General features: G+C 34.5%; 1 protein-coding gene across 6 annotated transcripts in view; it reads right to left on the bottom strand.

The window, feature by feature from the left end:
* The window catches only part of LOC106460385 (MAP/microtubule affinity-regulating kinase 3-like), a 79,149-nt gene that overhangs the window by 19,622 nt on the left and 46,294 nt on the right, over positions 1–13,233 (bottom strand). For all 6 annotated transcript variants that reach the window (XM_022387105.1, XM_022387104.1, XM_022387099.1 and 3 more), the window contains exons 11-14: positions 11,429–11,548; positions 10,878–10,977; positions 5,488–5,600; positions 4,112–4,271 (exon numbers count right to left, since the gene is read on the bottom strand). In XM_022387105.1, coding sequence (XP_022242813.1) covers positions 4,112–4,271; positions 5,488–5,600; positions 10,878–10,977; positions 11,429–11,548 — 493 coding nt within the window. The remainder of the gene's footprint in view (positions 1–4,111; positions 4,272–5,487; positions 5,601–10,877; positions 10,978–11,428; positions 11,549–13,233) is intronic.

Here is a 13,233-nt window from a genome sequence, read left to right as displayed (position 1 = left end):
TCACCAAGCTGGACAAAAAAGATGCAAGTCCGATAAGTAAATGGATGCTCCAGATGGTGTAGAGTGACTAAGGTGTGTCAGACTGTATTGAGTGGGTGAACTCCAGTCTAAAACCAGACAGCATCAGGTATTTGTTTTCCATTCCACAGTAGGAGGAGGGCCCTAAACATCTTCACCTCAAGACCAAGAAACAGAATGGAAAAGCAACTTCCATTCTGACAACCCAGGCAGGGCACAAGTGTGCAGACCCAGTATACAACCAATATCAGGCCACTGGGAAACCTCATATCTGAACAATGGTAGGAAGAGGGAATGCAAACATGGTGGGTCAACTCCGGTCAAAAACCAGCATTGGAAAGAGTATTTCAACTGGTCTATGACAGGAGGAGGGCCCCTACCAACCACATGTAAAGACTTGTGTTAGCTGGTCCTATGTCGATCCAACACCAGACCACCTGGGAATCAACCTCCAGGCAGTGGTAAAATGGGAGAAAGCCAGCCAGAGGGGTGAACTACATGTGGTGTATTTGTTCAGTCAAAAACAGGTGGCATTAAGTAAGTGCCTGCAGTAGGAGAACTGTACTTACCATCTACACCAACAGAACACCACTGCTCTACTCTCAACTGAGTGGAAGTGGTCACACTCAGGAGGAAACCTCCATGGTCCACCATCCCAGCAGCCAGGAACTGGTGAGTAGCAAGGACTTCCATATTCAACTAGAAGAGGGAAGAAAACAACAAGGTGAGGAGTCAGGAGATATACAATACTTTAAGGCTATGCAATAGGTGACCATGAAAACCCTATTTTGAAAAGCAGGAGGGTCCCAGTTTATTCAACTAGGTCCAGAGGGATGGGCAGCAGTCCTGACACTGCTTTACTTATGATAATCCATAAGTTTGTATGGTCTGGAACAGACCTTATTTATGAAGCAATATACTGCAAGAAACCCTCATTTCATCAGTGAGCATTATAAACCTTTAAATGATGCACAGTGCAGATTCAAAGTTAAGTATACCTGGACAGACATCACTTGCCACTGAGTGGGATCCAGAGATGTAGAAATAGGCCACTGTAAAGGTGTGATATATAAAAAAGAAATTACCCATTTAGAGCTGGTAAGGGGGTACATAGAATGGTGACAGGAGGAAGTCAGTATGTAGAAGAAAGTGTGCAATGAAAGTAAGTGGGGTAGTCCACATGCTATCTCACATGAACTCCAGAAGTGAAGAGCCAGAGAGAAAGTAGGGTGTCAGATTTGGTGAGATTTGAATCAACATCCAATGAAGCATAAGTTAAATGGATGAGATGCCGTAGCCATCCCTTCAGAAAAATAGGAGAAATATCTCAGGGAGATGAGGAATTCCAAAGAATAAATAGATGGGAGAGTGAACTGTCAAAAGAAGCAAAGTGTGCCAAATAACAATGAACCACATGAAAGGAACAGAGAATCGGAACAAAACGAGAACAATATTGAGAAATGGAAGGAAAAAATACAGGAAGCAGCAATGGCATACACATCTTATCTCCTATGGCCACAGGCAAAAAGTAGGACCTAAGTGAAAAATTATATAAAGAACAAGAGACTAAAGGGTCAAAGAAAGGAATGGTAAGGGCGTGGAAAACAGTATTCAGATCCCAATTTGAAGGACTGTAAGACAAGGAGTAAAACAGTAGCAAAAAAGCATAGAAATTACAGGAGAGGAGAATACATGATGATAATAAGAAAATCCAAAAGTATTAGGTAGAGCCTCATTCAAACAGCCAACAAAATAATTTGGAAAGATTGGGGATAGAAGAAAGGGAATGGAAGAAAACATGATGCATAGACCAACTACAGAATGTGCACCCTTGTCGTGGAAGAACAAACTGAACAAGAATGAAAAAAGGCTACACATAAAGAGAGTCTGGAACATTTTATGACACTGCTGGATGGGAGAGGGAGGAATAATATTGAAGGAGTAGGGATAGTGACATAGGTAGAGGATGAGATGACAGGGGAAGATGCAAGAGAGGAAACCATGGCTGAGCCGGCCAGTATGGAGGTATCAGGAGGACTCAACTTACAATTCTCACGTGGATTTGGGTCATTTTGATACCACGACATATCGTCTCTTCAAATCCATCTCTTAGAACTTTTGGTGGTACATCAAATTTTGAAAATATTTTGTAGGATGATTCATAGACATCTCATGATGCTACATACATACAGTCAACTCTATAGTTGTTTTCTTTATCAATCACCAGGGTGACACTTTGTCTCACTCTCCCTGTTTCCACACTATTGACCCTTTTTTTATGGGCATATTCCATACAAGTATGTATCATAAACTGTTCTATTCTGGTGTCCTGAGTCTTGTCGTGGATTGCCTCTTGAGTCCCACCAAGATAGTACCTATGGATTGGTCCGTTGATCCTCTGGTGTTCAAGTGGCTGTGCTCTCCTCTGGACACTCTTCTTCTAGATGTTCTTGCCACTCTTCTCAACACCCTACTTCCTCTTTTCTGCTCCTATTCCCTTAGCTTTGGCTTGGGAGGCATTCTGTCAGGATTGTTTCAATTTTTTTTCTCCATACCTATCCTCCTACTTGTCTTGTCCCTTGTGTTTTCCCTCATTCTGGACACAGACATGCCCCTAATCCTGTCAAGGAGTCATCTGGAAACAGAAAATGAGCCACACATAAGGAAGAAGAATATTCACTGAAAGTATTTTTATTAAGCCACTAGATAACATCTTTGAGTAAGGAAGGACATCTCCTAGCAAAGATCCAGAGAATCTGCAGTCCATTGTAGACATCACAAATGAGCACAACCCAAGGGGACATAAGATTCCATGGAAGTCCAATTCTCGAAAAGTTGCAGCCCCAACATGTGACACCAGAAAAGATGAGAGGAACCAGAAGAAGGCATATGAGATATAAGGGTAGTAAAAGCACAAGAGTTACAAGGGCATCATGCCACAACCAACTCTAGCAAAAGATCAACTAAAAAAAAGGAAGTGAAAATGCCATGGAAGATAAACATGCCACTGGAGAAAAGATAAGTGAATGAGCATCCACCAAATGTTCCACAGGGGAATGATGGATAACCATGAAAAGAAGGTTAAAGAAGGAAAAATAATGGAAAAAAGTAGCATGTATAAGATGAAAGTAGGAAAACGTAAGCTTAAGAAAGACGAATAAAAGACAAAGGATCTACCTCTTCCCATGTCTGAAGAAGACTCCAGAATTTAGGAGTGAAAGAAAAGCAATACAACACAAAGTCATATGAAAAAATGAAGAATGATGAGGCATGTATGCCCCAAAGTAGTGGTAAAAATAACTGAATATGTAAAAAAACATACCTGAGAAACCTTGTCATGAAATCATGAAGAAAGGGTAAAGACAACATGTGTATAAGATGAAGTAAAAAGTAAGTGGGAAAAAGAAAAGTACAAATTCCCTTCCGTCATGAAAGCAAAACATAGGAAGATGTATGTGAAGGACAACAGGTGGTTCAGGCCTCATGAAAGACTGCACCACCCACCATACAAAAGCTGTCCCCTCTCCCAACAAACAGACAAACCCAACACTAATGTACTTTGTAGGCTAATGTGAATAAAATCATGTTGTTTCACACCAAACAAAGTAGAAGTTACTGACACTTGTGTAACAATGTCTTCGTAGATACTTCCATTGAAAAACGCCTATATCTGAAGAGTTCACGAGCAACAAAAAGACACATCGTTACACGCAAGTGCCAAATCAAGAAGCCATTATCGTGCTCTATGGTACAGAAGGAGCCAGCTGTGCTAGGATGGTGTGTCACACTCTTATTGTTGGAAGATTGCTGCATGCTTATTTGCATGTTGCAATGGAGCTATACCATATGTAAACATGTGATGTTAGATGGGAGCCTCAAGGCTAGTGGCAAGCAAAAATTCGGCAAATAGAGAGCAACACAAATCAAGAACAGCTATTATGTGAGCTGAAGTAAGGTATCGTATCGGAAATATGAACAGTACCAGCATTATGTTCACATACATCAGCATAAGTACTCAAGCAAAAAAATAGATAGAATAAAAAAACATACTATACTATCAAATTAACTAAAATAGATAAAACTGTCAATTTACCTCCTGTTTCTACACGACTACTTTGACGAGACTTTGTTGTAGCAGAGGTACTTCTCTGGACTTTGCTGTGTGAAGGCGAATCACCTGTGGAGCTGTCTCCTGTACGACGCAAAACTTGAAGTGATAAACTGGATCCCGATCTTGAGTCACAAATTTCATTCTGCAATCAGACTGGCATACAGCTATTCACAACTTCAATGCTTAAATACAACTTAACAAATACTCTGTACTATAACAACAACAAATATTGTATGTAAAAAATTACTGGACTTTCTTGACATCTAATTTTATTAAGAGGAATAAGCAGTTTTTAATATTTTTCCTAGTAGAAGCTAGGTAGTATACAAAAATATATATATATACGTCTTTAAAATTTCAGTTTTACTTCATACATATATAAATGATAAAATTCCTATCATTACACAAACAAGGAATAAAATAATGATAGTTTTGTTAGCAAATAAGTCATTATGGATTTGATTCAACATCTAATACAAAAGAGATGGTGTGTATAGAAACATAAAAAATGTATAAATTAATTTTAAATATATATAAATATATTTATATATACACACATAAAGTATGAGAATAGGTCAGGCTGGAAAATCTGGAGGTTAATAGTTAGAACAGTCATGTCCATGATAAGCAACATAATCTGGAGGAGAGGGCAGAGGAGGGTAACAGTTTTAAAGGAAATCTAGTGCATTTTGTAAATATTCATGCAGACCTAATATTAGTATCAATATTACTGCTTCTATATGGAGTATCTCCTATACTTTTGCTTTAGTAACAGTAAAGGAAACACTAACTTTCGATAGCAGGACATTTATTCATTTCATTGACATTATCCTTTCAATCTGATGTAATTTTCTAGAGGACTATTCACTTAAAATAAACCTTTAATAATTCTGTGCACCTTATTATATTTTTATAATTGCTTTTAACAGCATTTTCATCTCCAAATGAACCCTACAACAACACAAATGTATTAATTTTAATATAATGCCAATGTATCAAGCCGAGCCAAGCCTGATTTAGAAAGACTGTTTACCATTGGTCTAGTAGGTTATCACCGCAGTATTTTCTTCTAATGATTAAACACATTAATTCCAAGAGAAGATATGAAAAATTATATGGAGAATGATGAAGTATTTTGCTTGGATCACAACAATTTCATAACTTTGAAATATTGTTTGTTTATGCTATAGTAGCACTATCTTTACCTTACATCTTCCTTAAAGAAAAATACCCAAATAATCTACAATGGTAATTCATGGTAACTGTGATATGTCCTGAATTCACAAGTGTCTTGGTTTTAATGAAGTGCTAACCACATCTCCATAATTTCCAACACCACAAAATCAAGAATTACTCACTTCAGTTGTCTTTTTTCCAATCAGTAAATAGTTTGCCATTATGTCATCATATTTCTTATTTTGAAGTGAATCTTCTATATCATCTCTTGAGAAACCCAAGTTTTGTAAAATATCTGACAAAAAAAACAAATGAAAGAAGAAAAAATTAATTAATTCAAACATGTATAAAAATATAGTGTATCACAAAACTATATGCATTTTGTTCATATAAAAATATTCAAATATTCTTGTAAATACCTTTTAAACCTAACTGATAAAGCAAAGTACATGCAGTTATCTATAGTAAAATGTTTTTGTGGATGTTTGTTTCCTTCACTTTGTATCTGGTAGAAAGATTCAGTCTCATTTTTAATTTTCATATAATATTCTTCATCACACATTTTTTAACATTAATACTTTAAAAGTATAAAACAATTTGGATGACGGACATTTAATCATTCTGGTACCATTTACCTATATTGTGCATAAAGTTAAAAATCTTGAATGTTGATTCTACAGTCCTATACAACATAAGTATATTTTTAACATTTCTAAGACTTTCAAGCACAACATTGTTGGTAGGATTATATAGCAAACTAACAGTTTTCTCAGCACTTTTATGAAATGACTGATCACTGTTACTCTTCTTCTATATTTTTGGTGATATTAATACAGTTTCAAACATTTTTTAAATTGTATGAATACTTTCTTAGTGTACTTTTTCATCTGTTCTTTTCACACATTACAGAAAAAAATCTATCATAGGATATTTCTGATAGAGTTTTCTCCTACTTTTCAATATTATTTAAAACTTGTATATCATCTTTAAAAAAAATCCAAATGGCAAAACACAAACAAAAAAATTATCACATTTGAACAACTTTTATCAACTAACATACACACATATAGTTTTATTACAGCAAACAGTTTTAATATTAACAATTCAAAATGTTTGACACTGGTCTGTGTTCAAATGGTGCCCTTCCCACACCATGTTCAAATTCAGTGGTTACTTTGATTATGTAACTTGTGCAAATAAAATATCTTATTTTTATGTGTGATTTGTATTTATTCCCAGCTTTGACAATTCAAAAGATTTCATTGTAATTTGTTTAAGAAACAATTCAAAATTCTTACCTTTGTTGTACATTTTAATTGCACATTTTATATATTCCTATCAACTATGACATTTCTTTCTTTGGATTAATGTCACAAGTGGGGTTCCTCAGGGCTCAATGTTAGAATCATTGTTCTTTTTTATTTATATCAATGACATAGATGAAAAAATGGTTAACAAATAATTTAAATTTGTTGATGACATTAAAGTTTTGGGTGTTGCTAGCTGTGAGGAGGATGTTGATGCTTTACAAAATGGTTTGGATATTTGGTGAGTTAGGCAAATAAATGACAGATGAATTTTAATTATAATAAAGGCAAGGTAATGCATATGGAATATCACCATTTGAATTATGAGAACAGCTTTAGCAGTGTTACTGGAGAAAAAAAAATCTTGATGTTCTAGTTGATCACTCTCTTAAGCCATCCAAGCAATGTGTTGTTGCTAGTGGCAGGGCATATAGGATTAGGTTGTATCTACAGAAACACTGAATACAGATCTACAGAGGTTATAATGTCAATGTATAGGTCATTAGTTAGACCACATTTGGAGTATTTCCATTCAGCCTTGGGCTCCTTACCTCAGAAAGGACATTGAATTGTTGGAAAGTGTTCAGAGAAGGGCTACTAGGTTGATACTTGGGATGGAAATGTTATCAAATGAGGATAGGTTAAAATCTCAGAACTTCTTAAAAGGGATCTAATTGAGGTGTTTAAGATTGTTATATGAATTGATAGTGTTGATGTACCACCTTTTTTCCATATTTAATGGTGAGAATGGTAAGATTAGGGGACACAAATCTAAATTTTGCCAGGGAAGAAGTCATGTTCAGCTAAGACAGCTTTATTTTTCTAAATGGGTGGATGGTCAATGGAACGAGTTGTCTTCAGATGTGGTGGATACAGTTAATTTACGAGAGTTTAAGGGAAAGTTTGATAAATATTTGAGGTTTTCTTTCTCCTTTTTGTTTCATTTTTAAGAGTTTAGTTTAATTTAGCAAATAAGACAGTATAGATGGAACAAAGACTCCCTTGTTGTCCTTTAATGTTATGTTACATACTTATAAAACTTTGTATAAAGTTTATATTTTATACAATTATAAACTTTATCTTTCTTCGATTAGAAAAAATACACAGTTTTACTGTGTTTGCAATCACTGGCATACAATAAAAATAAGATTTTTACAATTCTAAAATTATAAGCAAGCCAAGTTTTTTTTACTGTCAATTAATATGTATTTAATATATGTAATAAGTTTTAAACTAGTTTTATACTGAATTATATATTTGTTGTTTTTTTTACATTTCTCTTTGGTAATTTTTCATGGCTATTTTAGCAGTTGCTTAAGAAAATATGGCCTTCTTTGTGTCAACTTTCAATTTTCCATTTTAGATTTTCTATATTCCCTTTTATGAGTATCAAAGTGTCAAACCGATTAGAAACACAAAATTTAGATATTGATGATAGAGATTGTTTTTCATTTGTTACATTCATCAGTGATGTTTCTACAATCTATATAATAAGATTCAGTGTCTGTGTGCGTGTGTGTCACATAACTCTTCCTAAACTGCTGATCACACCAACTTCTAACTCAATCGCTTTGGTTCTAAGGTTTGTACAAATGTAAAATTTTCACCCCACCCTTGGGGAACCCAGAGATTTCTTGAAAACCCATTCTCCAAAACTACTTCTAAATGATACCAAATGAATTGTCCCTGAGGTTTGCACAAACATAAAACTTTTAATTTAACCTCTTAGGGGACCCAGAAATTTCATGAAAACACTTTTATAGGAATTCCCCAAAAGTGGACCACAAATTTAGCATTTATTTACATTTGAGCACGTCAATATGCAGGCCTACTAATTATTGTTTATAACTTCATTTAAAAAGTTACATTTGCATGCTAGCAGAAATAATAGTTAAACTGAAAAAGTGCAAAATAGTTCAAAATTGTCTTTGTGTATGTGTGTTGTGTCTGTTTCACGTAATTCCTCCTAAACTGCTGGTTGCACCAATTTCTAAATGATACCAAACGAATTCTTAATCCCAATCATTGGGGAACCTGGGGATGTCCTGAGAACCCTTTTTCTAAACTGCTGGACTTACCAACTCCTAAGTGGCACCAAACAAATTGTCTTTGCCCAGAGGTTTACACTAATGTAAACTGCTTCACACAACCCCTTAGGGAATCCATGTATTTCATTAAAACACTTTCATCAGAATTCCCCATAAAGCGAATCCCAAATTTAGCATTGATTTACATTAGAACATGTAAATAAGTATGCATACTAATTACCAATCATAACTTGGTTAAAGAAATTAATCTTGCATTATAGCAGCAATGATTAGTGAACTGAAAAAGTGCAAAATAGTACTCCAAGCATTAAATCTGCATTATAGTTGCCCTGTAAATGTGAGACATAGACCCATTGTTTTGCTAGTCTTATCATAGCTTATACCAGGTGTCCTTAGTTCATTAACACGTTTGTATCCAATAGTACGAGTGAATTTCCAGCTAATAAAGTCTTACTATGATTACTTTTTGTCTAGTTCTCTAATTTTCTCTAATTCATATACCACCCCTCCAAAAAGTATGAAACTTAACGTAAATTACTCATTATAATGTTGTCATTGCTCAGATAAAGCATAATTTTTATAGCCTTCACCCTTATTTAGTTAGAGAGACATAAGATAGAAAATTAGACCCATCTTGCCACACCCACCCATCACATCCTCTCTTTCAGAAATTGCCAATAGTTCTCTCTTGACATTTAATACTATATTATTTATGACCAATAAAAAGCCAAGGTTTTAATTTAATCTAATAATTTAATCATTGTTTTCTGTATAGAGAATTGTCTATTTCACTTTCAGTTCAAACTTTTTTCCCAGGGAAAATACAGAGTATCCCAGAAGTCTGGACCCATAGGGAAAATAGACAATATATTCTTAAAGTTAAACAAACACATATCTAGTGTCATTTGTACATATTTCAGGAAAGAAAATACATTGATGGCACAGTATACCAAGAATTGACATGTGTATGGCTGTTAATGGCATGCAATTTGAATAATAAATAAATAAAGAATACACTGTGTATATTTCCCAGACTTCTGGGACACACTGTACATCGACAAGCTTAGCCGAACTGTGATAGTTTTGGAATGTTGTCTGCTTTATGCATGTGATTATTCTGTGTACTTTGGTGCATTATTTAATGTCTATTTTTTTCCAGTTCAAAGTTTATCCCCATGGGAAACACATCAAGGAGATTAGCTAAATTTTTAACAGCTGTTATCACATAGTTATAAAGCCAAAAAACTATGATAGCTATAGGACATTGTCTACTTTTAACATGTTATTATCTGTGTTCTTAGGTGCAAAATTTAATTCAATAAAAAATTATTTTCTGCAATAGTACCATTAGTATATAAAACGTTAAACGTCATCAACAGTTGACAGCAATAACAAAAAGAAGACACAGGTAAGTACCTTATTTCTTGTTTTTTGTGTGTAAAAATTATAAATTTTTAGGTTAGATTAGGTAAAATAAAGAATAATGATATATTTGACAAGGTACATTCATGAGTAGTTTGTGCATTATGTAATTTGATAGGGTAATATGAATTCCACACTCACCAAGTGATTTACAAATTATATGGTGGGAATATCACTTAGACACAGTTCAAAGGTTGATAAAACAATAAAATTTAAGTATAAACATATGTATACTGCTACGAGTTTAAATCAATTTAGAAAAAAAAATGTAGTTCCATGTTACAATTTTATGTTATTCTAGAAATAAAAATAGGGTAATTTAGATTTATTCCAACTGTTTTTGGTGGTTACGAAGTTCGTCACATTGACCAACCCTGTATAGAATTAGGGTAGAAAACATAACATAAAATATAGTTTTACTCAAAAAAAAAAAAGTTTGAGATTTATTTAGGAGGTTTTAGAGATTACACAAATGAAATTTGACAATTTTCAGATGAAATGTATTTTTTTAATCTTAAGATGAAAATAAATCATTTTTCCTTGGAATAGTCAACACTTTGATTCCATATATACATGGAGAAATATTTAGTGAAAATACTTCATTAAAAATTCTGAAAGCTTGCAAAATTTCGTGAAAATAAACAAAACATACTAAAAGTTATAGTATAGAAACTTTAAAGGTCAATTTGGGATCACAAACTCAGCTAATTTGATCAAGCCCATAGTGAGAAAGTTAGTTAGAGAAAAAATATTTACAATGCTAAAATACTTTTATTTATAAAATGTAATTATTACCTATTCTTCTGGCATCTTGCATGTCAGATTCTGGCTGCACATAAGGTTTAAGTTGCTCATCTTCATATCCTAAGTTCATCCACTTATCTTTCATTATACTCTAAATAATTACAAAATATACAAACAAACAGAATCTCAACAAAAAACTTAAAAAATACAATAAATGTCATAATAAAATGATAGAACTTACATCTTTTAAACCCCTTCAAAATGCCACTTTGTGGCTAGCTTCTCAACATCCAAAAACATTTATTATAATCATATGAATCATTTTTGTAATTGTGTAGATTTCACTCCATGATTTTTCATTTTGTACATATATTCCACTACAGAAAGATATAATTCTCTTTTTAAATAACAGTAAATTTTAATTTCCACTTTATGTTGTACAAATGTAGTGTAAAAATTAATTATGAGTGACAGAAATGCATCACCTTTACCATAATATATAAAAAGTGCCTAGCGTGACAATATATATACTAATGCCATTACAAAATAATTTACATACAATAAAATCTAAGTAAATTGACAAAATGTCAAGGTGAACATACTTCAAGCAAGACTCGTTTTGTTGGATTAAGAACTAAGAATTTCTTAAGCAGGTTTTCACAGTCTGTTGTCATATAGAATGGTATTCTGTACTTCCCTCGCAACACCCTTTCTCTCAACTCCTAAAAACAAAATTCATATACAAATTATAATTTCTGTTTCATTATTTCTTTATACACAAATGAAATTTTAAGAAAAGTATTCACTACTTACAAAAAATATCCTCTCGCTATGTCATTATAAAAACAAATCCATATGAAAAATGACTAGAGTTGAAAGATGTTTAGCCCAAAAATATCCTTTCACTGTATGATCAAAATAAAATCTACAACATAACTCAAACTGTCGACATGAATTTGGTCCAAAAATACCCTCCCATCATGTCTATAAAACAAGTCCATAAGATAAATTATCAACAGTTGAAAGTTTTTTGACTAAAAAAGAAAATTAATAATTCCATTGAAAAAGCAAATACCCAAATTTTTAGTTTTATAATGTTAACATTTTCCTACACTGAAAATGTATTTCCAATAGATTCTTACATCTTGTCACAGAATAGCTTTTTCCAACTTCTACTCCCCTCTATATGCACAAAGTTTCACTTTTCACTAGCCTTGATACTCCTACCTACCCTCAAATGTTTTCAAGTGAGACAGTTTTGTGATAGCATCCAACTGAGCATGTGAAATCCCTCCACCAATAGAAGTGTAACACAACTCCCAGCACGGCTAACTCCTTCTATGCAGCTTAGCTCAAAATCCCTTCCAGATTGAGCAACAGAAAAGGAAAAGACACAAGAAGTGGGGAGGAAGGGTGGGAAGTGTGAGAGGAGGTAAAAATCTATCGGAAATATATTTTCTGTGTAGGAAAATGTTAGCTTCCAATTCATTATCTCAACTCAACTCACAGAATAGCTAGAATTCAACAATGACATGGTGAAGGAACCGGTGTAACATTATCTAAATGACCAACCTTCAGAAAGTGCCCAAAGGAAGCCTATAGGGTGTGTGAATAAAGAGTATGTAAGACACTCCCATGGGAGACTGCACAACTTCTGAGCCAGGTATACTCTTCACCCATTAAGGTGGTGTGTCGCAATAAGGGCAAAAACATTGAAGGGACCCCATATATGAAATGAAGAAACCCATGGTGTAGAGTGGCTAGGGTGCAGTGGACCATAAGGGGGAGTTAAATATCAACCAACACCAAAAGAAACATTATAGGATTATCCAGCCCATGTTAGAAAGAGGGTCCTCTACCATTCACCTGGGGCAAGAGAAATGGAAAGGAGGAAGAAAATCTGATTTAGACAGTGGTAGGAAGGCAGGCAGGCAGCAATGTGGCAGTTCAACACCAGTCCAGAACCAGGAGGCACTGGGGATGAATCATTCAGTCTTCTGTAGGAGGAGGGTACCTGGGCCACTCACATGTGAGGACTTAAGAAACCGGTCCAGCTTCAGTGAACACCTGTACCTCCCCTAGAACCAACAACCGGTAGGAAGGAGGGTGCCCAATTGGAGAGGTGAAGTGCATAGTGGCAGGCATCATAAAGTCCACATCATAAAGCATTTGAAATATTACAAAATGTCTGCAATAGGAGGTGTGCCTAAACTGGCAGAACATCACCTCCTAACTCTCAACAGTGCCTAAACTGGCAGAACATCACCTCCTAACTCTCAACCAAGTGGGATTATGCACACTCAAGAGGAAGCCTCCATGGTTCACCACTCCAGCTGCTAGGTGGTAAGTACTCCCATACTGCACTGGAAGAGAAGGGGAAAAATGCATTGGAGAGTCTGGAGAAATG

Source organism: Limulus polyphemus, unplaced genomic scaffold (assembly GCF_000517525.1).
Source record: "Limulus polyphemus unplaced genomic scaffold, Limulus_polyphemus-2.1.2 Scaffold762, whole genome shotgun sequence".
NCBI classification, from domain to species: domain Eukaryota; kingdom Metazoa; phylum Arthropoda; class Merostomata; order Xiphosura; family Limulidae; genus Limulus; species Limulus polyphemus.
The sequence above is the reverse complement of the archived record's forward strand: the minus strand, read 5'-3'. Positions and strand labels throughout refer to the sequence as shown.